At 47.4% G+C, this 27,144-nt stretch overlaps 1 protein-coding gene across 11 annotated transcripts in view; it reads left to right on the top strand.

Annotated features, from left to right (window-relative positions):
• ANKRD46 (ankyrin repeat domain 46) overlaps positions 1-24,943 on the top strand; it is a 72,660-nt gene extending 47,717 nt beyond the window's left edge. For 2 of the 11 annotated variants that reach the window (XM_069600505.1, XM_069600506.1), the window contains 3 exons: positions 16,153-16,247; positions 16,955-17,193; positions 24,211-24,943. In XM_069600505.1, coding sequence (XP_069456606.1) covers positions 16,153-16,247; positions 16,955-17,193; positions 24,211-24,228 — 352 coding nt within the window. In that variant the 3' untranslated portion in view covers positions 24,229-24,943. Of the gene's footprint in view, positions 1-16,152; positions 16,248-16,954; positions 17,809-18,668; positions 21,393-24,210 lie in introns of those variants that run through there. The other 9 variants (XM_069600501.1, XM_069600502.1, XM_069600503.1 and 6 more) reach the window with 6 other exon arrangements.
• Positions 24,944-27,144: the final 2,201 nt, after the last annotated feature.

Consider the following 27,144-nt stretch of genomic DNA (forward strand, 5'->3'; position numbering starts at 1 on the left):
TGTAATTATCAAATAAAGGCAAATAAAAATTACAATGAGGTATCACATCACATTGGTCAGAATGGCCATCATCAGAAAATCTACAAACCATAAATGCTGGAGAGAGTATGGAGGAAAGGGAACCCTCCTACACTGTTGGTAGGGATGGAAATTGGTACAGCCACTATTGAGAACAGTGTGGAGGTTCTTGAAAGAACTAGAAACAGACCTATCATGTGATCCAGCAATCTCTCCTCAATATACATCCGGAGAAAACCATAATTCGAAAAGACACATGTACTTCAATGTTCATTGCAGTACTATTTACAATAGCCAGGATGTGGAAGCAACCTAAATGTCCATGGACAGAGGAGTGGGTAAAAAAGAAAAAGTGTATATGTGTGTGTGTGCATGCATGCGTGTGCGTGCGTGCGTGTGCGTGCGTGCGTGTGTGTGTGTGCGTGCGTGCGTGCGTGTGCGTGCTCAGTCATGGCCAACTCTTTGTGACCCCATGGACTGCAGCCTGCCAAGCCCCTCTGTCCATGGAATTCTCTAGGCAAGAGCACTGGAGTGGGTTACCATTTCCTTCTCCAGGGAGTCTTCCAGACCCAGGGATTGAACCCGTGTCTCCTGTGTCTCCTACATTGGCAAGCGGATTCTTTACCACTGTGCCAACCATATATATATATACACATACACATGGACATCACCAGATGGTCAACACTGAAATCAGATTGATGATATTCTCTGCAGCAAAAGATGGAGAAGCTCTATACAGTCAACAAAAACAAGACCAGGAGCTGACTGTGGCTCAGATCATGAACTCCTTATTGCCAAATTCAGACTTAAATTGAAGAAAGCAGGGAAAACCGCTAGACCATTCAGGTATGACCTAAATCAAATTCCTTATAATTATACAGTGGAAGTGAGAAATAGATTTAAGGGCCTAGATCTGATAGACAGAGTGCCTGATGAACTATGGAATGAGGTTCGTGACATTGTACAGGAGAGAGGGATCAAGACCATCCCCATGGAAAAGAAATGCAAAAAAGCAAAATGGCTGCCTGAGGAAGCCTTACAAATAGCTGTGAAAAGAAGAGAAGTGAAAAGCCAAGGAGAAAAGGAAAGATATGAGCATCGGAATGCAGAGTTCCAAAGAACAGCAAGAAGAGATAAGAAAGCCTTCTTCAGCGATCAATGCAAAGAAATAGAGGAAGAGAACAGAATGGAAAAGACTAGAGATCTCTTCAAGAAAATTAGAGATGCCAAGGGAACATTTAATGTAAAGATGGGCTCGATAAAGGACAGAAATGGTATGAACCTAACAGAAGCCGAAGATATTAAGAAGAGATGGCAAGAATACACAGAAGAACTGTACAAAAAAGAGCTTCACAACCCAGATAATCACGATGGTGTGATCACTCATCTAGAGCCAGACATCCTGGAATGTGAAGTCAAGTGGGCCTTAGAAAGCATCACTACAAATAAAGCTAGTGGAGGTGATAGAATTCCAGTAGAGCTATTTCAAATCCTGAAAGATGATGCTGTGAAAGTGCTGCACTCAATATGCCAATAAATTTGGAAAACTCAGCAGTGGCCACAGGACTGGAAAAGGTCAGTCTTCATTCCAATGCCAAAGAATACTCAAACTACCACACAATTGCACTCATCTCACATGCTAGTAAAGTAATGCTTAAAACTCCAAGCCAGGCTTCAGCAATACATGAACCATGAACTTCCTGATGTTCAAGCTGGTTTTAGAAAAGGCAGAGGAACCAGAGATCAAATTGCCAACATCCGCTGGATCATGGAAAAAGCAAGAGAGTTCCAGAAAAACATCTATTTCTGCTTTCTTGACTGTGCAAAAGCCTTTGACTGTGTGGATCACAAGAAACTGGAAAATTCTGAAAGAGATGGGAATACCAGACCACCTGACCTGCCTCTTGAGAAATCTGTATGCAGGCCAGGAAGCAACAGTTAGAACTGGACATGGAACAACAGACTGGTTCCAAATAGGAAAAGGAGTATGTCAAGGCTGTATATTGTCACCCTGCTTATTTAACTTCTATGAAGAGTACATCATGAGAAATGCTATACTGGAAGAAACACAAGCTGGAATCAGGATTGTCGGGAGAAATATCAATGACCTCAGATATGCAGATGACACCATCCTTATGGCAGAAAGTGAAGAGGAACTAAAAAGCCTCTTGATGAAAGTGAAAGAGGAGAGCGAAAAAGTTGGCTTAAAGCTCAACATTCAGAAAACAAAGATCATGGCATCCGGTCCCATCACTTCATGGGAAATAGATGGGGAAACAGTGGAAACAGTGTCAGACTTTATATTCTTGGGCTCCAAAATCACTGCAGATGGTGATTGCAGCCATGAAATTAAAAGACGCTTACTCTTTGGAAGAAAGGTTATGAGCAACCTAGATAGTATATTCAAAAGCAGAGACATTACTTTGCTGACTAAGGTCTGTCTAGTCAAGGCTATGGTTTTTCCAGTAGTCATGTATGGATGTGAGAGCTGGACTGTGAAGAAAGCTGAGCGCCGAAGAGTTGATGCTTTTGAACTGTGGTGTTGGAGAAGACTCTTGAGAGTCCCTTGGACTGCAAGGAGATCCAAGCCGTCCATTCTGAAGGAGATCAACCCTGGGATTTCTTTGGAAGGAATGATGCTAAAGCTGAAACTCCAGTACTTTGGCCACCTCATGTGAAGATTTGACTCATTGGAGAAGACCCTGATGCTGGGAGGGATTGGGGGCAGGAGGAGAAGGGGACCACAGAGGATGAGATGGCTGGATGGCATCAGTGACTCGATGGACGTGAGTCTGAGTGAACTCCAGGAGTTGGTGATGGACAGGGAGGCCTGGCGTGCTGTGATTCATGGGGTCGCAAAGAGTCGGACACGACTGAGCGACTGAACTGAACTGAATACATGCATACACACAATGGAATAGTACTCAGCCATAAAAAGAACGAAAGAATGCCATTTGCAACAACATGTGGATGGACCCAGAGTTTGTCATTCTGAGTAAAATAAGTCGGACCGAGAAAGACATACATGGTATCGATTATATGTGGAATCCTAAAAATGGTATGAATGAAGCTATCTATAAAACAGAAATCGAGTCACAGATGTAGAAGCAAACTTACGGTTACCAAGGGGGAGGGTGAAGGGAGGGATAAACTGGGAGACTGTGATTGACATATACACCCTACTGTGTACATTGATAACACAGATAGCCAGCAAGAACTGACTGTACAGCACAGGGAACTCTACTCAGTACTCTGTAATGACCTATGACCTAAATTCCATTCTATTTAGAATCTAAAAAAGAGTGGATGGATATATGTATAACTGATTCACTTTGCCATACAGCAGAAACTAACGCATCATAAATCAACTATACTTCAATAAAAGTTGATTTTCAAAAAGAGTATTTGATGCTAGATGCATAAAGATAAGCTTTACATTGTGTTCTATGTATTTTAATAATTAACCAAAACAATAATAACCAAAATATTGATGTGCTTCCGTAGGCTGATACTGTCATAAGCCCAGGGTGTCCTTTTTATTTTTGGCTGCCCATGGGCTTTCTCGAGCTGCAGCAAGTGGTGGGGGGCTACTCTCTAGTTGCAGTGCAGACTTCTCGTTGCAGTGGCTTCTCCTGTGGTAGAGCATGGGCTCTGGGTGCAGGCTCAGTATTTGTGGCGCACGGGCTTAGCTGCCCCACAGAACGTGAAAGCTTCCCAGACCAGGGATCAAACCTGCGTCCTCTGCACTGGCAGGCAGATTCTCTCTTTTTTTTTTTTTTTAATTGGAGGATACTTGCTTTGTGGATTCTTAACCACTGGACCAGACAAACATTTTAAGTGAGAAATCTTTTTACTTCTAAAAACAAACAAACCAAAAAAGAGCCACATCAAATGATGGACTTTATCTATAAAGTGTCTTGTGTATGTGTCAAGTCACTTTAGTCATGTCTGACTCTTTGTGACCCTATGGACTGTAGCCTGCCAGGCTCCTGTGCCCGTGGGATCCTCTAGGCAAGAATACTGGAGTGGGTTGCTGCACCCTCCTTCAGGGGTCAAACCTGGAGGGTTCAAACCCACATCTCTTACGTATCCTGCATTGGCAGGTGGGTTCTTTACCCCTTGCACCACCTGGGAAGCCTATGAAGTGTTTTACACTGTGGAGATGCTGTGAGAAAGGTAAACAGAAGTTTCCAAAGTACCACTTTATCACTGGTAAGTCCACTGTTTCTTATTGGAACAACAGTGTCTTCAATACTGCTGTCTGGTGCATGCTTTTCATTCAAGTTAGGAGATCAGTGGTTGCAGGACCATTTGTAAACTCAAGCCCTGGAGTTATAAAATGCCCTGCTTGATGGTGTTCGACAAGGCTCTTCAATACCTGGTTCCATGGTGTATCAGAGATGTCTTGCAGGTGTTAATTGAGCTCTTCAACGGGTGTTCCTTTGTGTCCTTTCCCCCATCTTTGGAAGCATTTCTAAAGTGAAAGATGTGTGAAGATAGAAGAATAACTCACACCAGGATTATGCTGTCACTGTATCTGCTTAGGAATCACTCTTTTTAGAGATATTGCCTAGATTCTTCTCCCCTTTTCTTTTCCCTAAAGGTTTGGTTTGGTTTGGTTTTCTGAAAGTGTTAATCACACAGTTATGTCAACTCTTTGTGACCTCATGGACTGTAGCCCGCCAGGCTCTTCAGTCCATGGGATTCTCCAGGCAAGAATACTGGAGTGGGTTGCCATTTCCTTCTCCAGGAGATCTTCCCAACCCGGGGATCGAACCTGGGTCTCCTGCACTGCAGGCAGATTCTTTACCATCTAAGCCACTAGGGAAGCCCTTTGTTTTGTTTTAATTCTGAGTTATTTTTTCATGTCCAGTTAGTCTAAGGATTGACTTAATAGTAAGCGCTGGCCAAGGATAATTCCAGCTTGAAATGTGCAATAGTAAGTTTCTGCTCCTGAGATTTAAAAAACGTGAGTAAAATTTTTATTTGCCAGAATCATTACAAATTAATGTATACATATACTTATTTTATGAGTAAATATATTTCAGCAAATTTCACCTGTTTTCCTTTTCTCTGTTTAAAGTTGTATCCCTTTTAAAATGATACGGTCTGCAATATTAGTGTTGCAGAATGCTCACTCTGTATGTGTGTCCATAAGCCAAATTCCTTTTTGGAGGTTCAAGGATAATTGCTAGCCTAATTCTCTTGCATCTTCATGCTATAAATTGCAAGTATTTAAAAGTGTGGCATTGCAGAGTTAGTTGTTTCTTCTTATAATTGGGCTGTCAGAAGGTTATTCTTTGTCACAATAAAAATTAATATTCCCTTTCTTTGGAGATTAACTTCTAAATTTGAAGACTCTGGGTCACAGTTGGCTGGACTGTTTTACTGAAATTTCAGCCCCTAAGAAACAAAACTAGGTTTTGAAATAGTTTCTAGGTCACTGGCACAGAAAGCTGTCCAAAGGCTGTAACTTTCTGTAGATAGTCCTAGTTAGTACAATTCCATCAGCACATGCTGTTCTTTTAGACTCTGACTCAAATTTAGAAGAAAATAAAATATAAGGATCCCTAAATTCTTACTCTGTAAGTTTAGGCCTGGATGATTCTCCCTTACTTTGGTAGAGCCCCTGATTTGGGGAGGGGAGACATTTAATCAGATTACCATTTCTGCATTTCGCCTAACTTCATTTGTTAGTTTAGTCTAAGTTCCAGTTTGCATCGGATGGTGCAGGCTATGGTTATATTGGAAACATGTAGACTTGAGTGACAAGATCCCAGCTCTGCCTAGGGCTCTCTTGGTGGCTCAGACAGTAAAGAATCTGCTTGCAGTGCCAGAGAACCCAGGGTTGATCCCTGGGTGGGGAAGATCCCCTGGGGAAGGGAATGGCAACCCACTCCAGTGTTCTTGCCTGGAGAATTTCTTGGACAAAACTGCGTAATATGGACTGACCTTGCTCAAATAATTTAGGTTTTCTGCGTCTCTGTCTTTCTTTATCTGTGAGACAGAAATAATACCCTCCCCCAAGATACTTACAATTAAAGGAATAATAAAACTGTCTTATTTGAGTACTGTGTGTTTGCATGTATACTAGACCCTACAAGTGTTGATACTGTTGTTATCCCCATAAAGAAAACAAGGCTTAATAAAAAGTGAAGTATGTCTCCTAAGGTCATAGAGTAAACCAAAGCAAGAATCTAATTCCAGTGATTTTGTGTGTAGCCATTAGGACATTTTGCTTCTCCTCTTGAGTTACCACATCTGAAAGTACCTAGTACTTTATAGGGACTCAATACAAGTTACTTCTTCTTTTCTCTCAGCAGAATAAATTATTTGATTTATTGACTGACTTTTTATGAGGAAATGATCTATACAATTCAGTTAAGTTCAGTTCAGTCGCTCAGTCATGTCCTACTCTTTGCAACCCCATATATTGCAGCAAACAAGGCCTCCCTGTCCATCACTAACTCCTGGAATTCACTCAGACTCACGTCCATCGAGTTGGTGATGCCATTCAGCCATCTCATCCTCTGTCGTCCCCTTCTCCTCCTGCCCCCAATCCCTCCCAGCATCAAAGTCTTTTCCAATGAGTCAACTCTTCGCATGAGGTGGCCAAAGTACTGGAGTTTCAGCTTTAGCATCATTTCTTCCAAAGAAATCCCAGGGCTGATCTCCTTTAGAATGGACTGGTTGGATCTCCTTGCAGTCCAAGGGACTCTCAAGAGTCTTCTCCAGTACCACAGTTCAAAAGCATCAACTCTTCAGCGCTCAGCCTTCTTCACAGTCCAACTCTCACATCCATACATGACCACAGTATTATGCAATTTCTGACTTGGTGAGGCAGCTTTAACAACTGCTTTATTAATTGCAATCCCCATCCATTATTTTTCAATATCAATGGCCTTATAGAACCTTCCATGCAGCATCTCATTGCTCTGGTAGCTCCTCCTTGGTGAAAGAGCCTTTCAGCTGTCGGTTGAATCCAGAGACCTCTCCACTGAGAGGGAGAAGGGAAATATCTCAGCACATAACCTCTGAACTGTCCCATCTCAAGTATACACTGAGAAAGGAAGTACCTTTATAAACAGCTGTGACATTTTAAAATTCCAAATGTACACCCTGTAAGACTCAAGAGGGTGATTCCCACTGAGTTCTGTGAGAAAAGATCCAGATGCTGGTGACCACATTTGCTAAATTCTTTTAGAAGGGATTCCTCTGTTAGAAGTACTTTTGATTATAACTTGGAAATGAGAATTGTGGAAGCTCATGTTTTCATTCTAATTGAGCTTGGTTTCTGTTTAGGAAGCAGAAAACTTTTCTCTCCTGGTTTTTGTATCTGTGATGACATTGGCACTGTCAAGACATCATCTTGCCTAATTACAAAAATGTTTTAATGGCTGAGCCTAGAAACTCTATACTTCTATATTATACTTCCTATACTTCTTAGGATCTTCAAAATACAGGTGTTAGTCTGAAATGGGAACACATTAGATGCTTCATCAACAAACCTTCAGCCATTCTGAAATTCCCATTCGAGAAAGTGGCAGCCCCAGCATCCAATGCAAGGAAGCAATACTCTTTTATTTCCCTTCTGACAAATCTTAGACTTTGCTAAGGACTTCCCTGCCCACTGGAGAAGGCAATGGCACCCCGCTCCAGTACTCTTGCCTGGAAAATCCCATGGATGGAGGAGCCTGGTGGGCTGCAGTCCATGGGGTCGCTATGAGTCAGACACGACTGAGTGACTTCACTTTCACTTTTCACTCATGCACTGGAGAAGGAAATGGCAACCCACTCCAGTGTTCTTGCGTGGAGAATCCCAGGGATGGGGAAGCCTGATGGGCTGCCGTCCATGGGGTCGCACAGAGTCGAACACGACTGAAGTGACTTAGCAGCAGCAGCAGCCCTGCCCACGTCTTGAGCTGTAGTTGGAAGAGAGATTGAGACTCGGAAGGCAAGTAATGATCTTGTTCTCTGGCCCTCACTCAAAGAAAGCTATGAGTAGAAGGGACCTCCCACTCCAAAATCACGATTCTCTTGCTGCAAGCTAAACATATGATCTTGCTCAAAACACAGCTTTTTTTTTTTTTTTTTCTCCAGCTGTGCCACATGGCACACAGTGTCTTAGTTCCCTGACCGGGGATCAAGCCCATGTCCCTTGCATCGGAAGGTGGAGACTTAACCACTGGACTGCCAGAGAAGTCAACTTCTGTTGACTACAGGGAATACAACTTCTGTTAAATCAAGAGGATTATTCTTTTTAGAAAGAAACCATTCCAGTTCTAAAATTATGTGGCTGAACCCTTTTTCTCCTGCTAATTGGAATTCTTTATTGTCTTTAATGGAGTCCTAATGACCCAGACAGTGGCCTGACTCTGGTTCACTGGCTTTGTTGCTGTTCAGTTGCTAAGTCATGTTCAATTCTTTGAGACCCATGACCTGCAGCACACCAGGCTCCCCTGTCCCTCACTGTCTCCCTGACAGTGAGGGACAGGGGAGCTCAAACTCATGTCTGTTGTCAGTGAGGCCATCTAACTGTCTCATCCCGTCACCCTCTTCTCCTCCTGCCTTCAGTCTTTCCCAGCATCAGGGTTTTTTCAATGAGTCGGCTCTTCATATCAGATGGTCAAAGTATTGGAGCTTCAGCATCCGTCCTTCCAATGAATATTCGGGTTGATTTCCTTTAGGATTGACTGACTTCCAACTTGCTCACACATTCTCAGCTGTGGGATAAATATGGACTGTCAACTTATTTTTAATGTCAGCCTTTTAGAGTATGTACAGACATTTCCTGATTTCTGGATAAATTGTTATAGAAGGTCAACATGGTGCTTCTGAGTGGCAATGATGGATATGAAAGGAGGAGGGAGGTGCCCCCACCCTGAGCACCCAAGGGTAACACACACACCCAACTTGGTCTCCCTGCCTGACCATTTCCCAGCTTCACATGAAAACAAAATAAAGCACCCCTTTTCACAGACAGCTTCTGTGTGTGACCAGGAGACAGAATGGTGTGGTGGTTAAACACCTGGGCCTTGAAGTCAGACAGCCCTGGTTTGGCTACTAAGCCCACAGTTAGCTTGGAGTGGCCTCAGGCAGCTTACCTTCCTCCTCCCCCTGCCCGGAGGCTGAAGGAGACGGTGCCTGTGAGCAGCTCAGCCCAGGGCCTGGTGGGCAATAACTCTTCAGTCGTTAGCATAATTATGAGATTGCTTCCCCTTTAGGCCAACTGCTACCTAGAACTGTGGCAGCCCCGAGCTACACTTTAAAAAGCTTTTGCTGGCCGAGAGACAGCGCTACCTCTGTTCTCGGTGATTGGTCAGGCCCTCAGGCGATGAGTGACCGGGTGCCCAAGCGACCAGTCGGCTTCCGCCTCTTTGAGCTTTCATTAAATAATACCTTCATTATCAGCTCAAGAGGACATGGATCCCTGCCCCTGCCAATCCCCCCAGAACATCCCAGGAGGAAGCCAAGGGTTTTGTAGCCGAGGAGCTACAGCTCGCCACCCTGAGAGATCTGAGGGCAAGAACAGGGCAATATGCCTTGTGCTTTCCAGATTCATCCTCTCTCATTTGGTCCAAGAGCATCTCTGTAGGGGAGCAGAACAGGGACTTTTTTTTACCCTCCCCACCTTTTCAGAGGGGGCGGAAGCTGAATAGAGGTCAGTGTTCTCTGCACCCAGCTGCCATCCCCTGAGCATCGGACTCTGAAAAAGGAGGGACACAAGCTGGTGTCCCTGGCAGGTGGGGCGAATCCTGTGATGACTTCCGTAGCAGCGTCTCTGCAGTTAGAGGAGAAGCAGGGCCATCTCTCCGCCAGGCCCTGCCTGTCCAGGCCTGCCCGGCAGCCTGCCTGGTGCACCTGCCTCCCTCCTTCCTCCCAGCTCCTCGAGGCAAGCTCAGGGGACCATTTCTTCCTCTGCCAGGGCAGGATGCGAAGACCTCCCCAAGGCAAGTCACATCCATCTGATGTTGAATAAAAAGCTGCTACTGCATCTGAAGTGACAACTCCCTGGTGGATGACGTCATGCTGTTTTGTTTGTCTCCATGGACAGTGGGGATCCGATTTCAGTTGAGAAGAAAATGGTCTGGAGAAAATAGTTACTTCATTTGGAAAATTCCAAGAAGCCATAAATACAGTTTGCAGTTGATGAAAGTGCATTCACGGGTGGATTTGGGGATGGAAGAAGAGCTCCAAGAGGGCGGCCCTTCATCCCAGCCATGGCCACCGGCAGCCCCTGCTCCTCTGGGCTTTGGGCAAGACCCCCAGCAACTCCCTCTCCGCTGAGGAGACCCTGTAACCCAGTGGGAGATTGACTGGGGATGTGGTTTCCCTGATCCCACCCTAAATCGCCTCCCGCCAGTCCATCCCTGGAGTATCTCACACAAAGCAGCCCACTTCCCTCTCGTAAGTGGTTGGCCTGCATTTCTGAGTTGCTGTTAAAGCAAATTATAAATAACATCTCATTATCTTGTTTTCCTTTCTAACACACTTTCCAGCCTTACAATCTCTTGTGAATCCTTTTCTGTTCTTCATATCCTTTTCTCTTTTTTCCCCTACCGTTGGCACAGTGAGAAAGAGGGAATAAATAAAGGATGAAATCCTATTTTGCTTTTCATGAGAAACTGAAGGGGATAATTCCCAGTTCAGATCCCCAGCCCTGGGTCAGAGGGGAATGATCACAGCCAGGAAAGGCTTGGGGCAGATTGCTTATATCCAAGGGCAAGTATTCAAGAAATGTTGCCTTTCCTTGACCATCTTTCCTCTCTCCTCTCTCTCTCCAATTATATAAAAATAATACAGCAAAATTACGGCTTGGGGGGGGGGTGGGCGTGGAACTTCCCAGGTGGCTCAGATGGTAAAGTTGTCTGCCTGCAATGAAGGAGACCCAGGTTCAATCCCTGGGTTGGGAAGATCCCCTGGAGAAGAAAATGGCAACCAACTCCAGTATTCTTGCCTGGAAAATTCCACGGACAGAGGAGCCTAGTAGGCTCCAGTCCATGGGGTCGCAAAGAGTCAGACAGGACAGAGCAACTTAACTTTCTTTCACTTTCACAGATTTTTGGAAGACACGAGAAAGTCTCCCTAACCCAGCCCCTCCTTCCATCCTTGCGTCCACCTGGCACCAGGTCCCCAGGACACTGAGCCCCTCATTCTGACTTCCTTGTCCCCCTATCCCATTTTGGGGCACCCCTTACTGTGGCCTGGACTTCACAATGTTCCCAGGCTGTGGGAGCTGGTCTTTCCTGACCCTCGCTCACAGCCTCGTATTTCCATCTCAGACTCAGTTCCCAGCAGCACTAGGCCCCTTGTATTCATGCTGATTACACAGAGCCCTTTCCCTTGACCTAAGACCTGGGCCTCAAGTACCTGCTGGCCTGGGTGCCCAAGCAGCTCAGCCCCCAGTGCCCACTGCCGCCATCCTGGAGGTCTGAGCGGGGCCACCTTGGCCTCGACGCAGCCCGGGGGCACAGCAGTTTCCCGCCCAGCCACCTGGTCAGGGCAGGGGCTCTGGGACAGGACAGGGAGCCCGCCCTCTATCTCCCAATGCCCTCCCATTCTGCCTGGTTCCTGGATGTGGGGGAATTCAATAACCACCTGAGCAACCAAGGGGGAGGCCAAGTGTGTCTCTGGGAGGGCTTTCGGCCCCTCAGGCAAAGCATTGCCAGATAATAGATGAATGAAAACAAAGCCAAGCTTCTTCAAAAGTCCCCATTAACCCAAGTAGTCAAATCCTGAAGGGGCCTTTGTGTTAATGGAATCCTGCTGTATCTCTTGATGACTTGAAATAAAGGGACCATCAGCTTGCATTTAGGAAATGTGGATTTTCAAGTTCGTGGGATTTGACTTCTAGACATCAGTAGTTTCTCCTCACAGATCAGGCTCTCCCATAAAAACCCAGTGCAAGACACTGAAGGAATTTTAAATCTTCTAGTAACCATACTTTTGATAAGTAATAAGAAACAGATGAACTTAATTTTTATAGTATATTTTATTTAATCTCAAAAAGTAAGATGGAATCAATATTTAAAAATATCAATGAGCCATGTCACATTCTGTTTTGCCCTAAGTCTTTGAAATTTTACCCATTCAACACCCGTCAGTCTGGACTGGCCACATTTCAAGTACTCAGTATCCGCACTGGGCTACAGTGCCGGACTGTTCAGTTCAGTTCAGTCGCTCAGTCTTGGCTGACTCTTTGCGACCCCACAGACTGCAGCACGCCCAGCTTCCCTGTCCATCACCAACTCCCAGAGTGTGCTCAAACTCATGTCTATCGAGTCAGTGATGCCAAAAACAGGAGGAGTCTGGAGTCTCCCTCAATTTTCTCAGTCCTAACATGGCCTGGGATCCCCCAGACCCATCTTTTCCTTGCAGTCTCTTGTTTTAGCCTGGTCAGATCTGGGTGGATAAGTCTGGGGTAGGAGGTTTGCTTCCTCTGGAGAAACGTCATTAATTTACCTAACAAGCACTTATAGGGCGGCTTGTATGTAACAGGCCCTGTTCCAGGACTTTGGGATACAGCAGTGAACAGAACAGATCCCTGCCCTTGAGTAGAGAGGCAATAAGAAGGAAACAAAATAGGTAAACGGATCGAAGAGTGTATTAGAAAGTCGTAAGTGCTGTGGAAACAAAGGAAAAAATAGAGCAAGGTAAGGAAATAAGTGCTGGGGATGGGGCGGGTTGCAGTATTAAATGTCATGGTCAGAGCAGGTCTCCTTGAGAAGGTGAGGTTTGAGCAAATCCGTATGCAAAGATTTGAGACAAGGACATTGGCCACTAGAGCATCCAGACAACACAGCTAAAGCAAAGACCCTCAGGTGGGCAGGGCGTGTTCAAGAAATAGCAAAACACACAAACAACGTGCCTGGAGAGGAATGGGCAAGAGGGAGCATGTTAGGAGATGAAACCACAGGATAAGCTGATGGGGGCAGATCAGGCAAGGCCTTGCAGGTCATTTCCAAGGACACCAGCTTTTATTCTGAGACAATCATGATAGAATTTTGAATAACATTAAGTTAAGTGAAAGTCGCTCGGTCATGTCCAACTCTTTGCGACCCCAGGGACTATACAGTCCTTGGAATTCTCCAGGCCAGAATACTGGAGTGGGTAGCCTTTCCCTTCTCCAGGAGATCTTCCCAACCCAGGGACTGAACCCAGGTCTCCTGCATTGCAGGTGGATTCTTTACCAGCTGAGCCATGAGGGAAGCCCAAGAATACTGGAATGGGTAGCCTTTCCCTTCTCCAGGGGATCTTCCCAACCCAGGAATCAAACCAGGGTCTCCTGTATTGCAGGCAGATTCTTCACCAACTGAGCTGTCAGGGAAGCCTTGAATAACATTGCTCTGATTTAAATTTCAACAGGATCCCTCTGGTTGCTGCACTGAGAAGAGAGTAGAGGAAGCCAAGAGTGGAGGCAGGAGGGTTAGGAGTCTACTTCAGCAGTCCAGATGAAAGGTGATGGTGCTTGGACCAGGGTAGTAGCAAAAAAGATGATGAAGAATAGACAGATTATGTTTTTCAACGTAGAGTCCATGGGAGAAGAAAGAGTCAAGGGTGATTCCTGGGTTTTTATTCAAGCAAAAGATTAGATGTCAAGGCCATCCACAGAGGTAGGAAAGGCTGTACATGGGCAGTTTTATGTGAGAAGACCCAGAGTTTAGTTTTGAAGATGTTGAATTTGACATGTCTTTTCAACATCCAAATAGAAATATCAAGTAGGCAGTTAGAATGATGAGTCTAGAATTTGGAGAAAGATCAGGACTGCCAAGACAGATTTGGATTTCTCAGCATATGGGTGGAGTTTAAAGCCTTGAGACTCAAGGAGACCATCTGAAGAGTGAGTACAGAGAAGAGTATCCCAAGACACCTCAACGTTAAAAGGTTGAGAAGATTGGAGAATCAGCAAAGGAGATTGAGGAGGAGTGAGATAGGAGGAAAACTAAGAGACTGGCACATCCTGGAATCCAGAGGGGTAAAAGTGCTTCAAGGAAAAAGGCATGAAGTGTGCAGAATGCTCCTGACAGTCAAGTAAGATGTGACTGAGAAATGAGATTTGGCCATTGGATTTAGCAACATGGAGGCCTCTGCATTTATAATGAGAGCAGTTTCCAGGGAGAAAAAGCATGACTGGTGTAGACTTAAGAGAGACTACGTGGGACAGAATTGGAGACACTTAGTACAAACACCTCCTTCAGAAATCTTGCAGAAGGGCAGCTGGAAGGGTAAATGCAGTCAAGGGAAAGCTTCTTTTAAAAAGCAGCTTTAGGGAACTCGCTGATGGTCCAGTGGTTAGGACTTAGGGCCTTCAATACCAGGGGCAGGGTTCAGTCCCTAGTCAGGGAACTAAGATCCTGAAAGATGTGTGGCGCAGCCAAAAAAAAAAAGTTTATTGAGGCATAATTTACACTTAAGTATTTACATTTGAAGTATGTGGTTCAATGAGTTTTGAAAGATACATGTATCCATGTGACGACTGCAACAAAGATGTCTAACATTTCCATCACCCCCTCAAAATTCCCTCGTGCCCCTTTATAATCCCTCTCACCATCACCTCCCCAATCCCCAGCACCACTGATCTGCCTCCGTTCTCTTTTTACTAACTTTGTTTGCTTATTTGGGGCTGTGCTGGGTCCTTCTTGCTGTGTGGATCCCCTAGTTCGACAAGCGGGGGTTACTCTCTAGTTGTGGTGCAGGCTTCTCGTCATGGTGGCTTCTCTCGTTGCAGAGCCCAGGCTCCAGGGCACACAGGCTTCAGGAGCTGCCGTGTGCACAGGCTCAGTAGTTGTGGTGGACGGGCTTAGCTGTTCCACGGCATGTGACATCTTCCCGGATCAGAAATCAAACCCGTGTCTCCTGCACCGGCAGGTGGATCTTTACCCCTGAGACTCCAGGGAAGCCGCCACTGATCTGCTTCTTGTTACTGAGATTAGTTTTGCCCTTTCTAGAATTTCATATAAGTTAAATCATCTAGGGTGTACTCTTGAGTCTGGCTTCTTTTGTTCAGCATGTTTTTGAGACATAACATCTTTTGTAGCGTTAAGTGGCATTCCATTGTATGCACAGATCACACTTGACTTTCCACGCACTGACTGTTGGACATTTGTGTTGTTTCCAGTTGTTGGCTATTGTGATTAAAGATACGATGAATATTTGCATGTAAGTCTTGGTTTGGACATGAATTTTATTTTTATTGGATAGAAATCTAGGAATAGAGTTGCTGGGTCATATCATAATATATGTTTAATTTTATTAAAAAATTACCAAAATGTTTTCCAAAATGACTATTTAATTTTACATTCTAACCAGCGATCTGTAAGTTCCAGTTGCTCCACACAGTTACCAAACACTTGCTACTGCCAGGAAGGCTTGTTTGTTTATTTACAGAGTGCTCTGGTATACCGTTGGCCCAGCTTTCCCTAATGTTATCATCTTACAAAGCCATGGTATACTTGTCAAAACTAAGAAATTCACTTTGGTATGGCATCAACAGGGGTTCCCAGGTGATTCAGTGATAAAGAATCTGCCTGCCAGTGCAGGAGACACAGGACACGAGCTTGATCCCTGGGTCAGGAAGATTCCCTGGAGGAGGAAATGGAAACCCACTCCTGTATTCTTGCCTGGAGAATCCCATGGACAGAAGAGCCTGGCAGGTTACAGTCCATGGGATCGCAAGGAGTTAGACATGACTGAGAGGCTAAGCACAGCACAGCAAGGTTTCCTTATGATTCAGCTGGGGTTACGGGTTTTAAGGAAGAACATTCCAGGGGTGAAGTGCCCTTTTGATTAGATCATATGTGTGAATGATAGCAATGTGACTTATCATGTTGGCTTATCACGTGATGGGACCATCATCACTTGGTGAAAATGGTGTCCAACAGGTTTCTTTCCTATAAAGTTACTCTTTTATAAAATTACAGCTATAAATGTATAGCTTTTATAGAGAAAGCTTTCTCTATAAAAGATGAAGAAAAGAACAGTCTATCTGTATGTTGATAGAAATGAGCCTATAGAGAGTGAAATATAGGGAGAATGTCTTTGGCTTCTTCTGTAAGTGTTGAAAATCTTTTTCACTCTCAGAGTCTCCACCTTGTCCCATAAAAATTTCACTTACCCATAATTTAATGTCCTTAGGCTCTGGTGGAGGTCAGACGACCTGTTGACAAGATCAGGGCAGTTTTCCCTGGTGACCCCATGCTGGCTAAGAACTCCATGGAAGCAAGTGTCAGGTCTGGTCAACCCGCAGAACCCCCTGGTGCCGGTGGGGGGTGTGTGTGTGTGGGGGGGGGGTTGGCCTTTCTCCCTCCTGCTCAGCTGATCAGCACAGAGGTGCTCAGTGTGGATGCGCAATTCTGGGGCTGGGGAAGAGCCCATGTTTGAGCAGAAAAGAGCCGAACATCTGTCATGGGGAGCTGTAGCAGCTGAAGCCTTCTGGGGGCAACTGTGGGGCCTGATAACTGTAAGGGAGAAATCTCGGAGAAGGAAGCAACACACGGAGCCCCATGAATCCCACTCAGGATCCAGAACAGTGGCACCTGTGTGGCTTCCACCCATCCCCTGGGGAGGACGGGGCTCCGGGAACAATGACCAGGGCTCTATGCTCTGGCTGGGGGCTCAGGGGAACAAGGAATCTGAGCACCCCGGGGGCACTAGATGAGATAGGCATGACCTTGGAGGCTCGGGTTAGAAACTCAATGATGGAAGAGACAGCCCCGAGAGAGAGGCCCGGGCCAGGCTCTTGGCCGCTGCCAGACAACTTATCACCCTCTCCCTCCCCCAGCCCCACCTCTGCAATCCCTGGGCTCAGAGATCTCTCATCTGGTTCCAACTGGGGAACTCCAGGCCCACAGGGTGCAGGGGTGGGGGGAGAGAGTGGTTATGACAGAGGAGACATATCCTGGCTGGCAGAAATGATCTCCAGGCATGTATTTTGCAGAGGCCAGCAGTATGGTGTCTACAGAGATGTATACATCTGCAGATGAATCAATCCACACCCCGCCCTGTCACTGTCGAGAGGAAGGTGGTAAATTCCCTCTTGTTCAGAGAAGACCTCTCTTCTCAACCAGCGGCCCACGGGTTTCTCACCAAGATACCAATTCATTGTACAGGGAAGGGAACTTACCATGTGGAAATTCCCACTTCCTCTGGAGAACAGTGCACGCAGGGTTAACCTCGGTGAGTAAGAACCCACCCCACCACCCCCATGCCTCTGAGGACAGCTTTGCTCTCTGGATGACTGCAGCCACCCCAGGTCTTATCCAAACTCTCAGCCCAAGTCTGAAAAATGCCTGGGACCAACCTAGGAGGCAGTCTCCGAGCACCAATATTGATGGACTGAAGCAGTTATCCAAGATTTTTCCTGCCCTGCATCTCGTCTTTCTGACAGCAGCCTTTCGGCTTTCCTTAGGGGAGCACTCTTCGACCCTCTCTGTTGATGTGCTTCTGTAGGGGAACCTGGTCCAGGCCCTAGGACTGGACACAGAACCCAGACTGGAGACTTCACTGGTGGTCCAGTGGTCAAGCATCCGCCTGCCAATGCAGGGGACATGGGTTTGATCCCTGCTCTGGGAAGATCCCACATTCCTGGGGGCAACTGAGCCTATGCGGCATCACCACTGAAGCCCCACACTCTAGAAGCCGTGCTCTTCAACAAGAGAAGCCACCATGATGAGAAGCCCTTAAACCACAAGGAAGAGTAGCCCCCGCTCATTGCAACTAGAGAAAAGTCCGAGCACAGCTCTGAAGACCCATTGCAGCCAAAAATAAATAAATAAATAAATTTTAAAAAAAGAACCCAGGCTGTGCCAATCAAAGACAACTTCAGCAGACTCTGCTAGTTTGGGAGTGGAGCTGATGCTGAGGAAAGGGGGGCTAAGAGGTGAACAGAATCCTGAGAGCATCCTGGCTCCAGCTGGTATTTTAACTTGCAGAGTCAGGCAAATTCTTTCCCTCTCTCTCCTTCTTTCCTTCCCTCCTTCTGTCTTTCTCTTTCCTTCCTCCCTCCCTTCCAGCATTCCTCCTCCTCCTCATTCTTCTCTCTCTTACTTATTTCGGCACAATCCAGTTTGAGTTTAGTTTTCGTCTCTTGTACTAAAATTGTTCCCCCAAAATACCCTGATGGCATTTCCACTTCATGTGCCTGCCCATCCCCCGCCTCCTGCCTTCAACCCTGAGAAAGGCTGATGCTGTGGTGCTGTGGAGGCTACCAAACCATCCCAACCTCCAGCCCCTTCTGTCCCTGATAGTGTGAAATAAGAACAGAATTTTCAGTTGAATAAACGTATCGTTCTGTTATTGGCTTCCCTGGTGGCCCATATGGTAAAGAATCCACCTGCAATGCAGGAGACCTGGATTCGCTCCTTGGGTGGAGAAGATCCCCTGGAGGAGGGCACAGCAACCCACTCCAGTATGCTTGTCTGGAGAATCCCATGGACAGAGGATTGGCAGGCTGCAGTCCATGTGGTTGCAAAGAGTCAGGCAGGACTGAGGCCACTTAGCACACTTGCTTGCATCTTTCTATTATATAAATAATACAAAAATTAACATTTTTAACTTAGAGAAGAGGGGGAGAATTACTCCTAAACCAGCTACTGTGAGCATTTTAGCTTATTTCCTTACAAAGCTTTCCCGACACAGTCCTATCGTTACAGACCCCAGCGCACAGAGTGTATACCGCTGTTGTCATCGTCACCATCACTATACAGGTATTGTCATTAGCGTTTCTCTTTCTGTGGTTTTTAAAAGTCTATTTTCAACAGCTTCCCTTCAGCTGTTGTAAGACTGGAAAGTAAGGAATGTATAGCGTAAGCCCACTTGCTTAGGTGGGAGCTATTACTATAGCTAACTGTTTTTTTGTTGTATCTGGGAGCTGAGTTTGATCACCTGGAGATTTATACAGATGCTTGGATCATACCCCTAGAGATTCTGATTCGATAGGATCCATGGCGGGGGTGGGTTCCAAGAATTCGTGTTTCCAAGCAGCTGCCAGGTGATGCCAGTGCTCAGGTCTCCGCTTGTGGAACTCACCCTGGGGCTAAGACGCATTTGCTATTCAGCTGATATGTAAACATATTCAAGCATGAGAAGCCCAGATATAGACGAATCCCAACTTTCAGTTTAAGAGTCATTTACTAAACACTAATTCATACACCTGTGGTTTTTCAGAAGCCCACGTTTTTCTTGGGGGCCAAGTTTCCAGGGGGAAGTATGACCTAGAGCTTCACATCTAAACCCCATGGGGTCCCCCGATTCCACACAGGCTGAAAAGGAGAAACATGGTGAAGTGAAGGTTTCTTTCACTGTTCTTTTCTAACCTTTGTCCAGTTGGTTAGAGGTTAAGGGGCCCACCGTGGGGGCTGGAGCCTTCAGTTCAGTTTCGTATTTACTGAATGTTGCAGACTACTCCGGGGAGGTGACGAACAGAACGTGGTTCCTGCCCTGTAGGCGTTGACCACCAATGGAAAGAGAGAGGAACACAAAGTAAAGAAATGTTGGGTATCCTGAGAAAGAGCGAGGGTCAAGGGAGGCCGGGTTCCCTAGGAGCACAAGAAGACCCCAGGCAGCCTCAGAGGGTCAGGACCCTGAGCTGAGGAAGACGAGGGCGGGGGGTGGGGAGGGGAAAGGGCACTGAGGTGCTCTTAGGTGAGGGTGGTGAGACAGGGAGGGCGAGGAGGGGCGAGGCCCGGACTGCCTCAGCCTGGCTGGCTTGGAACCTCCCCTGTTTCAGGTCCTTGAGCCCAAGAGCAGCTGGAGACTGCTGGAGGATTTTCAACCAGTCAGCTAAGTGGAATGACGTGGTTTCTCTGATTGCTCAAAATGTTGCCTCCAAGACAACATATTTTGATCAACCATTCCCCGAGCTCACTTTAGGCCTGCACAAACTGGGTCACCACAAGGCCCTGTCAGCTGGGACCGCAAGTCTGTCTAAGGACAGTGTACTGTATTAACTGCTGGTAACAGCAGTGACTTACTGAAATACAGGTATGTTTTCTCTAGAAAGCAGTCCAGGGTTCATAGAGGGGCCCAGTGATCAAACTCAAGTGCTTCTAGCATTGGAACCAACTATTCTTGACTGCCTTGCTGCTCAACACGTGGCCCGATGCTCCACTGCTGGGGATGAGTTAAAGCAAGTGTTCTATCACTCAGAATCCCAGTCTGTCTTGTAACTAACCCCCACGTGATTTACTTGAATGCCTGTAGTTGAACAAGTTGCCCTAATCACTTACTGCAAAGGAGATGGCTCACCCCAAGGACTTGGACTTTGGTTAGGTGAATTTAGGGAGGGCCCAAGAAAGCAGGGCTTTGCTCTGGACTGACTTCTGTCAGGAAATGGGACGACTTTATGGTTGGGTACCTTGGAAGTCTTATCTGTAAGGAGGGTAGACTAGATCAAAGCTAAAGTCACAACTGATAAAAAAGCAGCTGTCATTCATATTAGCCAGGGAAGGGAGATGTTCAGCATTTTGTGCTTGGTTTTGTCTGCATTTAGGTAAACTTGTGAAGTGGTCCATTTGACTCACTTTATGGCCTCACAGGCACAGAATGGCCTTGCCTGATGTTGGTCTTATATGAGATTGTTTAGACTAAGGCCTGGCTAAGGTCGTTGTTGTTCAGTTACTAAGTCATCTCTGGCCCTTTGCCAAGCCCATGTACTGTAGCACGCCAGGCTCCCCTGTCCTTCACTATCTCCCGGGTTTGCTCAAACTCATGTCCATTGAGTCAATGATGGATCCAACCATCTTATCCTCTGTAACCCTCTTCTCCTCCTTCCCTCAATCTTTCCCAGCATCAGGATCTTTTCCAATGAGTTGGCTCTTTGCATCAGGTGGCCAAAGTATTAGAGCTTCAACTTGAGCATCAGTCCTTCCAATGAATATCCAGAGTTGATTTCCTTTAGGATTGACTGCTTTGATCTTGCACCCCAAGGAACTCTCAAGAGTCTTCTCCAATACCACAGTTCAGTAAGGCAGTAGGGGAGATTGGGTATAGAGTTGGCACTGGCAGTCTATCTCTCAGACAGGGAGGCCGGGGCTCAGGAATGGGGAAATTCCAGGCTTTGGAAGGTGATTTTTATCTTCTCCTGCTTGTCAATATTTAACATTCCTACTGCTAGTTGGGTGGGACCTTCACAAAAAAGAATAAGCCTGTCTCCAGGGTCTGCAAGAAATTCTCGTAAAGTAGAATCTGCTTCTCAAGTTTTCCATACTAGTGGCTGGAAGAGTGAGGGGTCTAAATGAGTTGAAACTGTCCCCTGCCACTGGTGGGAGAGCCATTGGGACAAGAAAGGACAGCTCAGAGAAGAGTCAGTCTGGTGTGGCAGAACCAATGCAACACTGTAAAGCAATTATCCTCCAATTTAAAAAAAAGGAAAAAAAGCCGGCCACCAGTGGTGTCATGGTAATGCCCACCTCACAGTGATGCACCCCATCCCCACCACACACAGAACCACCCGCTTACATAGACCCCCACCCTCTTCAGAGTGTCCCAGGCATTTTCTGGAAACCCCCAAAGGGACTCCTCACATATCCTCTTCACAGTGCCAGCTGCCAGGTTGATTGCCTCATTTAACACAAGTTTACTGAATACCTTCGAGACACCAAGCCCTGTGCTAATGATGTCATATGAATGATTCAGGTATCAGAGAGATGTATCCGTGATTGTAGACAGCTGACAGCTAATTGAGGGAAGACTCTAAGACATCCTGTTGCTGCTGCTGCTGCTGCTGCTAAGTCGCTTCAGTCGTGTCCAACTCTGTGCGACCCCATAGATGGCAGCCCACCAGGCTCCTCCGTCCCTGGGATTCTCCAGGCAAGAACACTGGAGTGGGTTGCCATTTCCTTCTCCAATGCATGAAAGTGAAAAGTGAAAGTGAAGTCGCTCAGTCGTGTCCAACCCTCAGCGACCCCATGGACTGCAGGCTCCTCTGTCCATGGGATTTCCCAGGCAAGAGTACTGGAGTGGGGTGCCATTGCCTTCTCTGACATCTTATTGAGTATCGTCTAAAAAAATATATACAATCATAAATTGTGGAAGCATTGTGATAAAAATTATCTGATAGTGACCAACAGTAGACAGGGTGTTCCTTAAAAATATGCCAAGCATCCTGTGTGTTCCCACGTCAGGACACACTGCTGTTTTCTCAGCAGGAAGAAGTTTCCCCCTATACATCCTCGTGACCCGCTTCTCACTTCCTTCAGGCCTTCCTTCAAGGTCACCTTCTCGAGGCCACCTTCCCCTGCAGCCCCCCCTCAGCCCCCGACTCCCTAGCTCCTGTCCTCATTCTCTATTCTCCCTGGTTTTACTATCTACCATCTTGTATATTGGTTTACTGATGGTCTCCCCTCCCTCCACCAAAAACTTCCTTCCAAGAGATCAGGGTTTTTCCCCTGTTTTGTCACTGCCCCCAGGGTCTAAAAAGAGTATGTGATCGTGCTTCAGTGAATGTGTGTTGGATGAATGAATGAGTGAGTGAGTGATAAGCACAGGAAGGGGCCATCAGGGAGGACCCCTGGGACCACGATGGCGAGTTGTCTTTTCCCCCTCGGGAAGCAGATGAAGCAAGGGTGAAGGAGATTTGATTTGTGTTTTATCGCTTACACTTGGAAAAGGCCAAGGTGGAAATGGGGATGGGGTCCAAGGTGGGCGGCCATGGCAATGGCCGAGCCGGAGAAAGTCGTGCTTGGATACGGTGGTGGGATGTGGGGGACCAAACTGGCAGGTCGAGGGACAGGTTAGAGGTGGAGAGGACCAGATACTGGATCGTGCTGAATGGGAGAGGAGTGGAACCTGGCCCCTAGAATTCTGGCCTCGACTCCTCAAGACGGGCAGAAGGGAGGAGGAACAGGTGGGGGCCAGTCACGAGTCTCCCTTGGAGTGTGTTTTCCCTCTCCTGCTCTGCCCCAGCTTTCAACATCTGCAGCCTCCGAAGGAGCATGGCCAGAGTCTCAGCATAGCTGCTAAGACCGTGCCCGTCTGGGAGGGCTACGGCCGTGCAAGTTTGCAGGAAAAGGGTTGCCTTTCCCTGTCACTAAACAAAGAATGCTGCCTGGAGCCCATCAAACCAGCAGCCACCCTGAGTGTGCACTCAGAGGGGATCAGGATGAAGAGTAAGGCTCCAGGCTCCAGACAGCCAAGGTGCCAAGCAAAGCAATGATTTCAGTGAGCCCAGACTCTTGTATCTTCCCATACCTGGAAAAGCGCTAAGTTCATTAACTTGAAATGTCTGGTTTTCTTTAATTAACAGTCATCTTTTGATGTTCTGACTACCTGATTTTTTTTTTTAATATATATAATTCCTATATCCTGGCTCCTCCCTTACGCCCTGGGAGTTCTCTGTCCAAGAGGCTGTCTTCTGGACTTAAGTCCTCAGTGTGTCTGCCAAATAAAACCTAACACCCAGGTTTTAGGTTGTGGCCTTGGCACCTACTGAGGCAACCATAATCGGTTCCACGCAGAAGGGGGCTATGCCTGCCCCCCACCTCTCAGGTCCTCACCCCTCTAAGGTCCCAGGGCCTCACTCCAATCCCTCTTTTCTTGGGGGTGCCCGCTCCAACTCCACCTGCCCGCCTCCACTGACTCGCAAGACCTGCTTTACCGTGCCAATGACCCGAGGGGAGACGCCGACCTCAGCCAGCAGCAAGGCAGGCTCCCAGCCAGCAGAGCAGATGCCCGGCCCATCTGCTCAAGAGCTGCCCATACCCAACACCCAAGCTGGCACTGGAGTCAGAGGGGCGGGGAGAACTCGCCGGAGCCTGGGACCCACAGGTGACATACTCTCCAAGGGCCCAGCCTCCTCCCAGGGCTCTGTCCCTAGCTTCAGGGGAATTGAAAGAGGCCTCTGATGAGCCCCCAGGCCAACGGAGTCCAGTCTCAGGGTCTGCAGGTTCCCCTGCTGTTCTCGCTTCCCTCCCCAGCCCCACCTTCCGTCCCCCAGATGCATCCCCATCTCCTCCCCACCCCGCCTCCTCCATGAAGTCAGCCCTGCCTCCTTCTGCTCCTTTGATCGTGTTCTCCTTGGGGCTCTTGGGCCCCTATATCCTTATCTGAGGGTTTGGGGCTGCATATTCCAGTCCAGTCCAGTCGCTCAGTCGTGTTCGACTCTTTGCGACCCCGTGGACTGCAGTGCGCCAGGCTTCCCTGTCCATCCCCAACTCCCGGAGCTTGTTTTCACCTCCTGCTTTTTAATTCCTCCAGGCCCGAGGGTGTGTGTGACATTCCTACAGAGAGGGGTGGCAGATGCAGACGGCAGCTGACCAGACACACATTCAAGACCAGCCTGCTACTGTGTGACCCCGGCTAGGAGCTTAACGTCTCTGTGCCTCACTGATGAGTGAGGATACTCATGCCTACCCGAGAGGCTCCCGGGAACATTAAATGAAACTCCATTTGCAAAGAACCCAGGCCAGTATCTGATGTGCAGCAGAGCACGGCCTTTATTCCCATGTGACAAGTCTGCCCCCTCCCCATACGCGACAGCATGCCAGGCATCCGGCAGGGGCACAGGAAGGGCTCGGTGGCCAGGTGGGCTGAATCTGGATCTGTAGTGGCTCACATGGGTTAGGCACTAGAGCACTTGTTCCCATTTCTCTCTGGACTTGTCTCCTATCTACGGGTTTGAAGAACTACAGGCTGATGTCTCATTTCTTCAGAGATTGAGCCGGCAAAGACATGTCAGGTCAAGTTCATGGATAAGTGTAGAAGTGGACATTGACCCCTCTCAAGGGGTGGAGAGAATCTTTCTAACAAAAATTTTCACCGTTCATTCTACTCTTTTCCTCCCTAAAAGCGTCCCTAAAGCAGGAGCAGGTTTTGAGGCAAACTTATGTCTGAAAGACAGATTTTAGAGACACTCTTTGGAGATCTTTCTTGTCCTATCTGACCTTTTTGCTGTGATTGAGGACCTAATAAAAATCAGTGAGCATCTCCAGAGTGTGTGGTCACCATGATGCCTCCCTGATCCACAGGTCCCCGACCAGCCCCACGTGTGTTTTATACCCATATTCTCTGTCATACCCACGACAACCCCACCCTACAGGTGAGGAAACTGAGATTTGGCAAGCTCACACAGCTGGTAAGTAGCAGAACCAAGATGTCCACTCTGCTTGACCTGTCCCAGCCCATACTCCTGCCATAGGGCCACTCCCCTTGGTAATGGGATGAGCACTGGCCTGGAATCTGAGAAGCCAGCTCTGAGCCAGTGATGGATGCTCTCCCTGGAACCTCAGCTGCATCTCTTTCTACATGGGGAGAGGAAAAGCCACCCTCCCACTGCCCAGGCGAGGGTTTGGGGTGGGGGCAGGAAGAGAGCAAAGAGTGAAAATAAATTTCTTTTTAATTGACAGCTAACCAGATTTTCTCTGGCAGCAATTTATATCTATTTCCCCTCATTCAGGCAGCTGGGGATATGAGAAAAGCATTCAGCCGTTTGATTCATGACAAAGAGCAGTTCTTTTGAATCTCTCAGAATTTTCTGTAAGTCACATGTCATTTTCACTTTCACCTATGAAACTGAAGCTCACATTCACCTTTGTAAAAAAGCTTCCCCGGGGGCGGGGGGTGGGGGCGGGGAGGGTGTCGTGGAGAGGCAGCCAGCAGCAGAGACTGGGTCTCAGGCCTCCCTGGAAGCACAGACCGTCCCAGCAAGTCGCCGTCTTAGGCTCCGACCTGAACTTGTTTTGGAAGAAAGATCTGAAAAAGGTCACAGTGAACCAACAGAAAATCATCAAGGTCTGTGTTCATCTCAACTCACCGTGGGCTTGGGCTCACTGCAGCAGCTCCCAGGAGCCCACGGGGAAAAGCCAGGCTGGGAGGAAATGGAATTCCCCAGGCTGGAGAGGAGCCCGAAGTTTGGACGAGACTCTGTCCCACACCCGCTTCCCTCATAAGGCATCCCCTAGCTCCCTCGTAAGGGACCCTGCCAGGTAGAAACCAGACCAGCGCTGGCCAGGAGCCAGAGCAAGGGCTTACCTGGTAGGAACATCTGCTAAGCTCTTTGAACCAAATGAAAACCCTGCTATTTTAATGATCATAAATTCCTACAGCAGTTTCCCCCAGTACCCTGGCTGTCATGTTAATGGAATCATTTTCCAACTTAATAGGTACTTGCACAGGGCCAAGTGTGTGTGTGTGTGTGTTGTGTGTGCATGTGTGTGCGCGCATGCATCTGTGTGTGTGTATTTGTACATGCCTGCATTTTTCAGGAGTGAGGATATTTGCATAACACAGATATGGTGGCAGATACTAGATAAACAGGAAGTTTCAGACCTGGGCCATTTCCTTTCACTGTCAATCAGCAGCCTCTGTCTTCTCACACTGAAATGGTGGAAGTCACAGGGGATGGCTTGGGAATGCGCAGTACAGGAGAAAGCGCAACGGTTCCCAGTCCCCTTCTTTGGTGGGGGGCTTCCCTGGATGCCCACCCCTGCTGGCACTCCTCAGGCTCCTGCTCTCCACCCCCCCAGCTTCCAACAGCCCTCCCGATGCTTGGACACCGGCCCCAAACACATCAGCCAGTGTCCAGCCACACGGCATTCATTCCACCAGTGCTTGGAGGAGGCCGGGCTGGGGAGTTGGGGGCACCTTAGCTCCTGGTTCCCCGGGGCCCAGGTTTGTGTGATGCGGGGTAAGAAGCACACCCAGGATGTGCACCACAGTCCCTGGGTTCAGACCCTCGGGCTAACCAGAAAGGCCTTGAGCCACCTGCTTTGAACTCTGAGCCCGAGTTTCCCTATTGGTCTTGTGGGGCTAATAACGGCCTTCTGCGGGTTTGGAACTGTGATGCAGTACATATGAAAAGCAGGGAATAGCAAGCATCAGTTAAAAGCACAGGCTTTGGAATCAGACATCTGAATTCAAAACCCAGTTCCATTGTGTTCTGGATGTGAGACTTGGGGCCAATTACCAAACTTTTCCGAGTCTATTTGCTCATCTGTGAAATGCAGATAATAAGAGTCGTCAAGGGAACTCTCCCACACTGTTGGTGGGAATGTAAGTTAGCGCAGCCACTGTGGAGAACGGCATGGAGATGCCTTAAAAACTAAGAACCAAACTACCATATGATCCAGCAGTCACAGTCCTGAATATGTAAAAAATGAAAACACCACCCAAGGTTCACAACAGCACTGTTTA

The sequence above is a fragment of the Ovis canadensis genome, chromosome 9 (assembly GCF_042477335.2).
Source record: "Ovis canadensis isolate MfBH-ARS-UI-01 breed Bighorn chromosome 9, ARS-UI_OviCan_v2, whole genome shotgun sequence".
NCBI classification, from domain to species: Eukaryota; Metazoa; Chordata; class Mammalia; order Artiodactyla; family Bovidae; genus Ovis; species Ovis canadensis.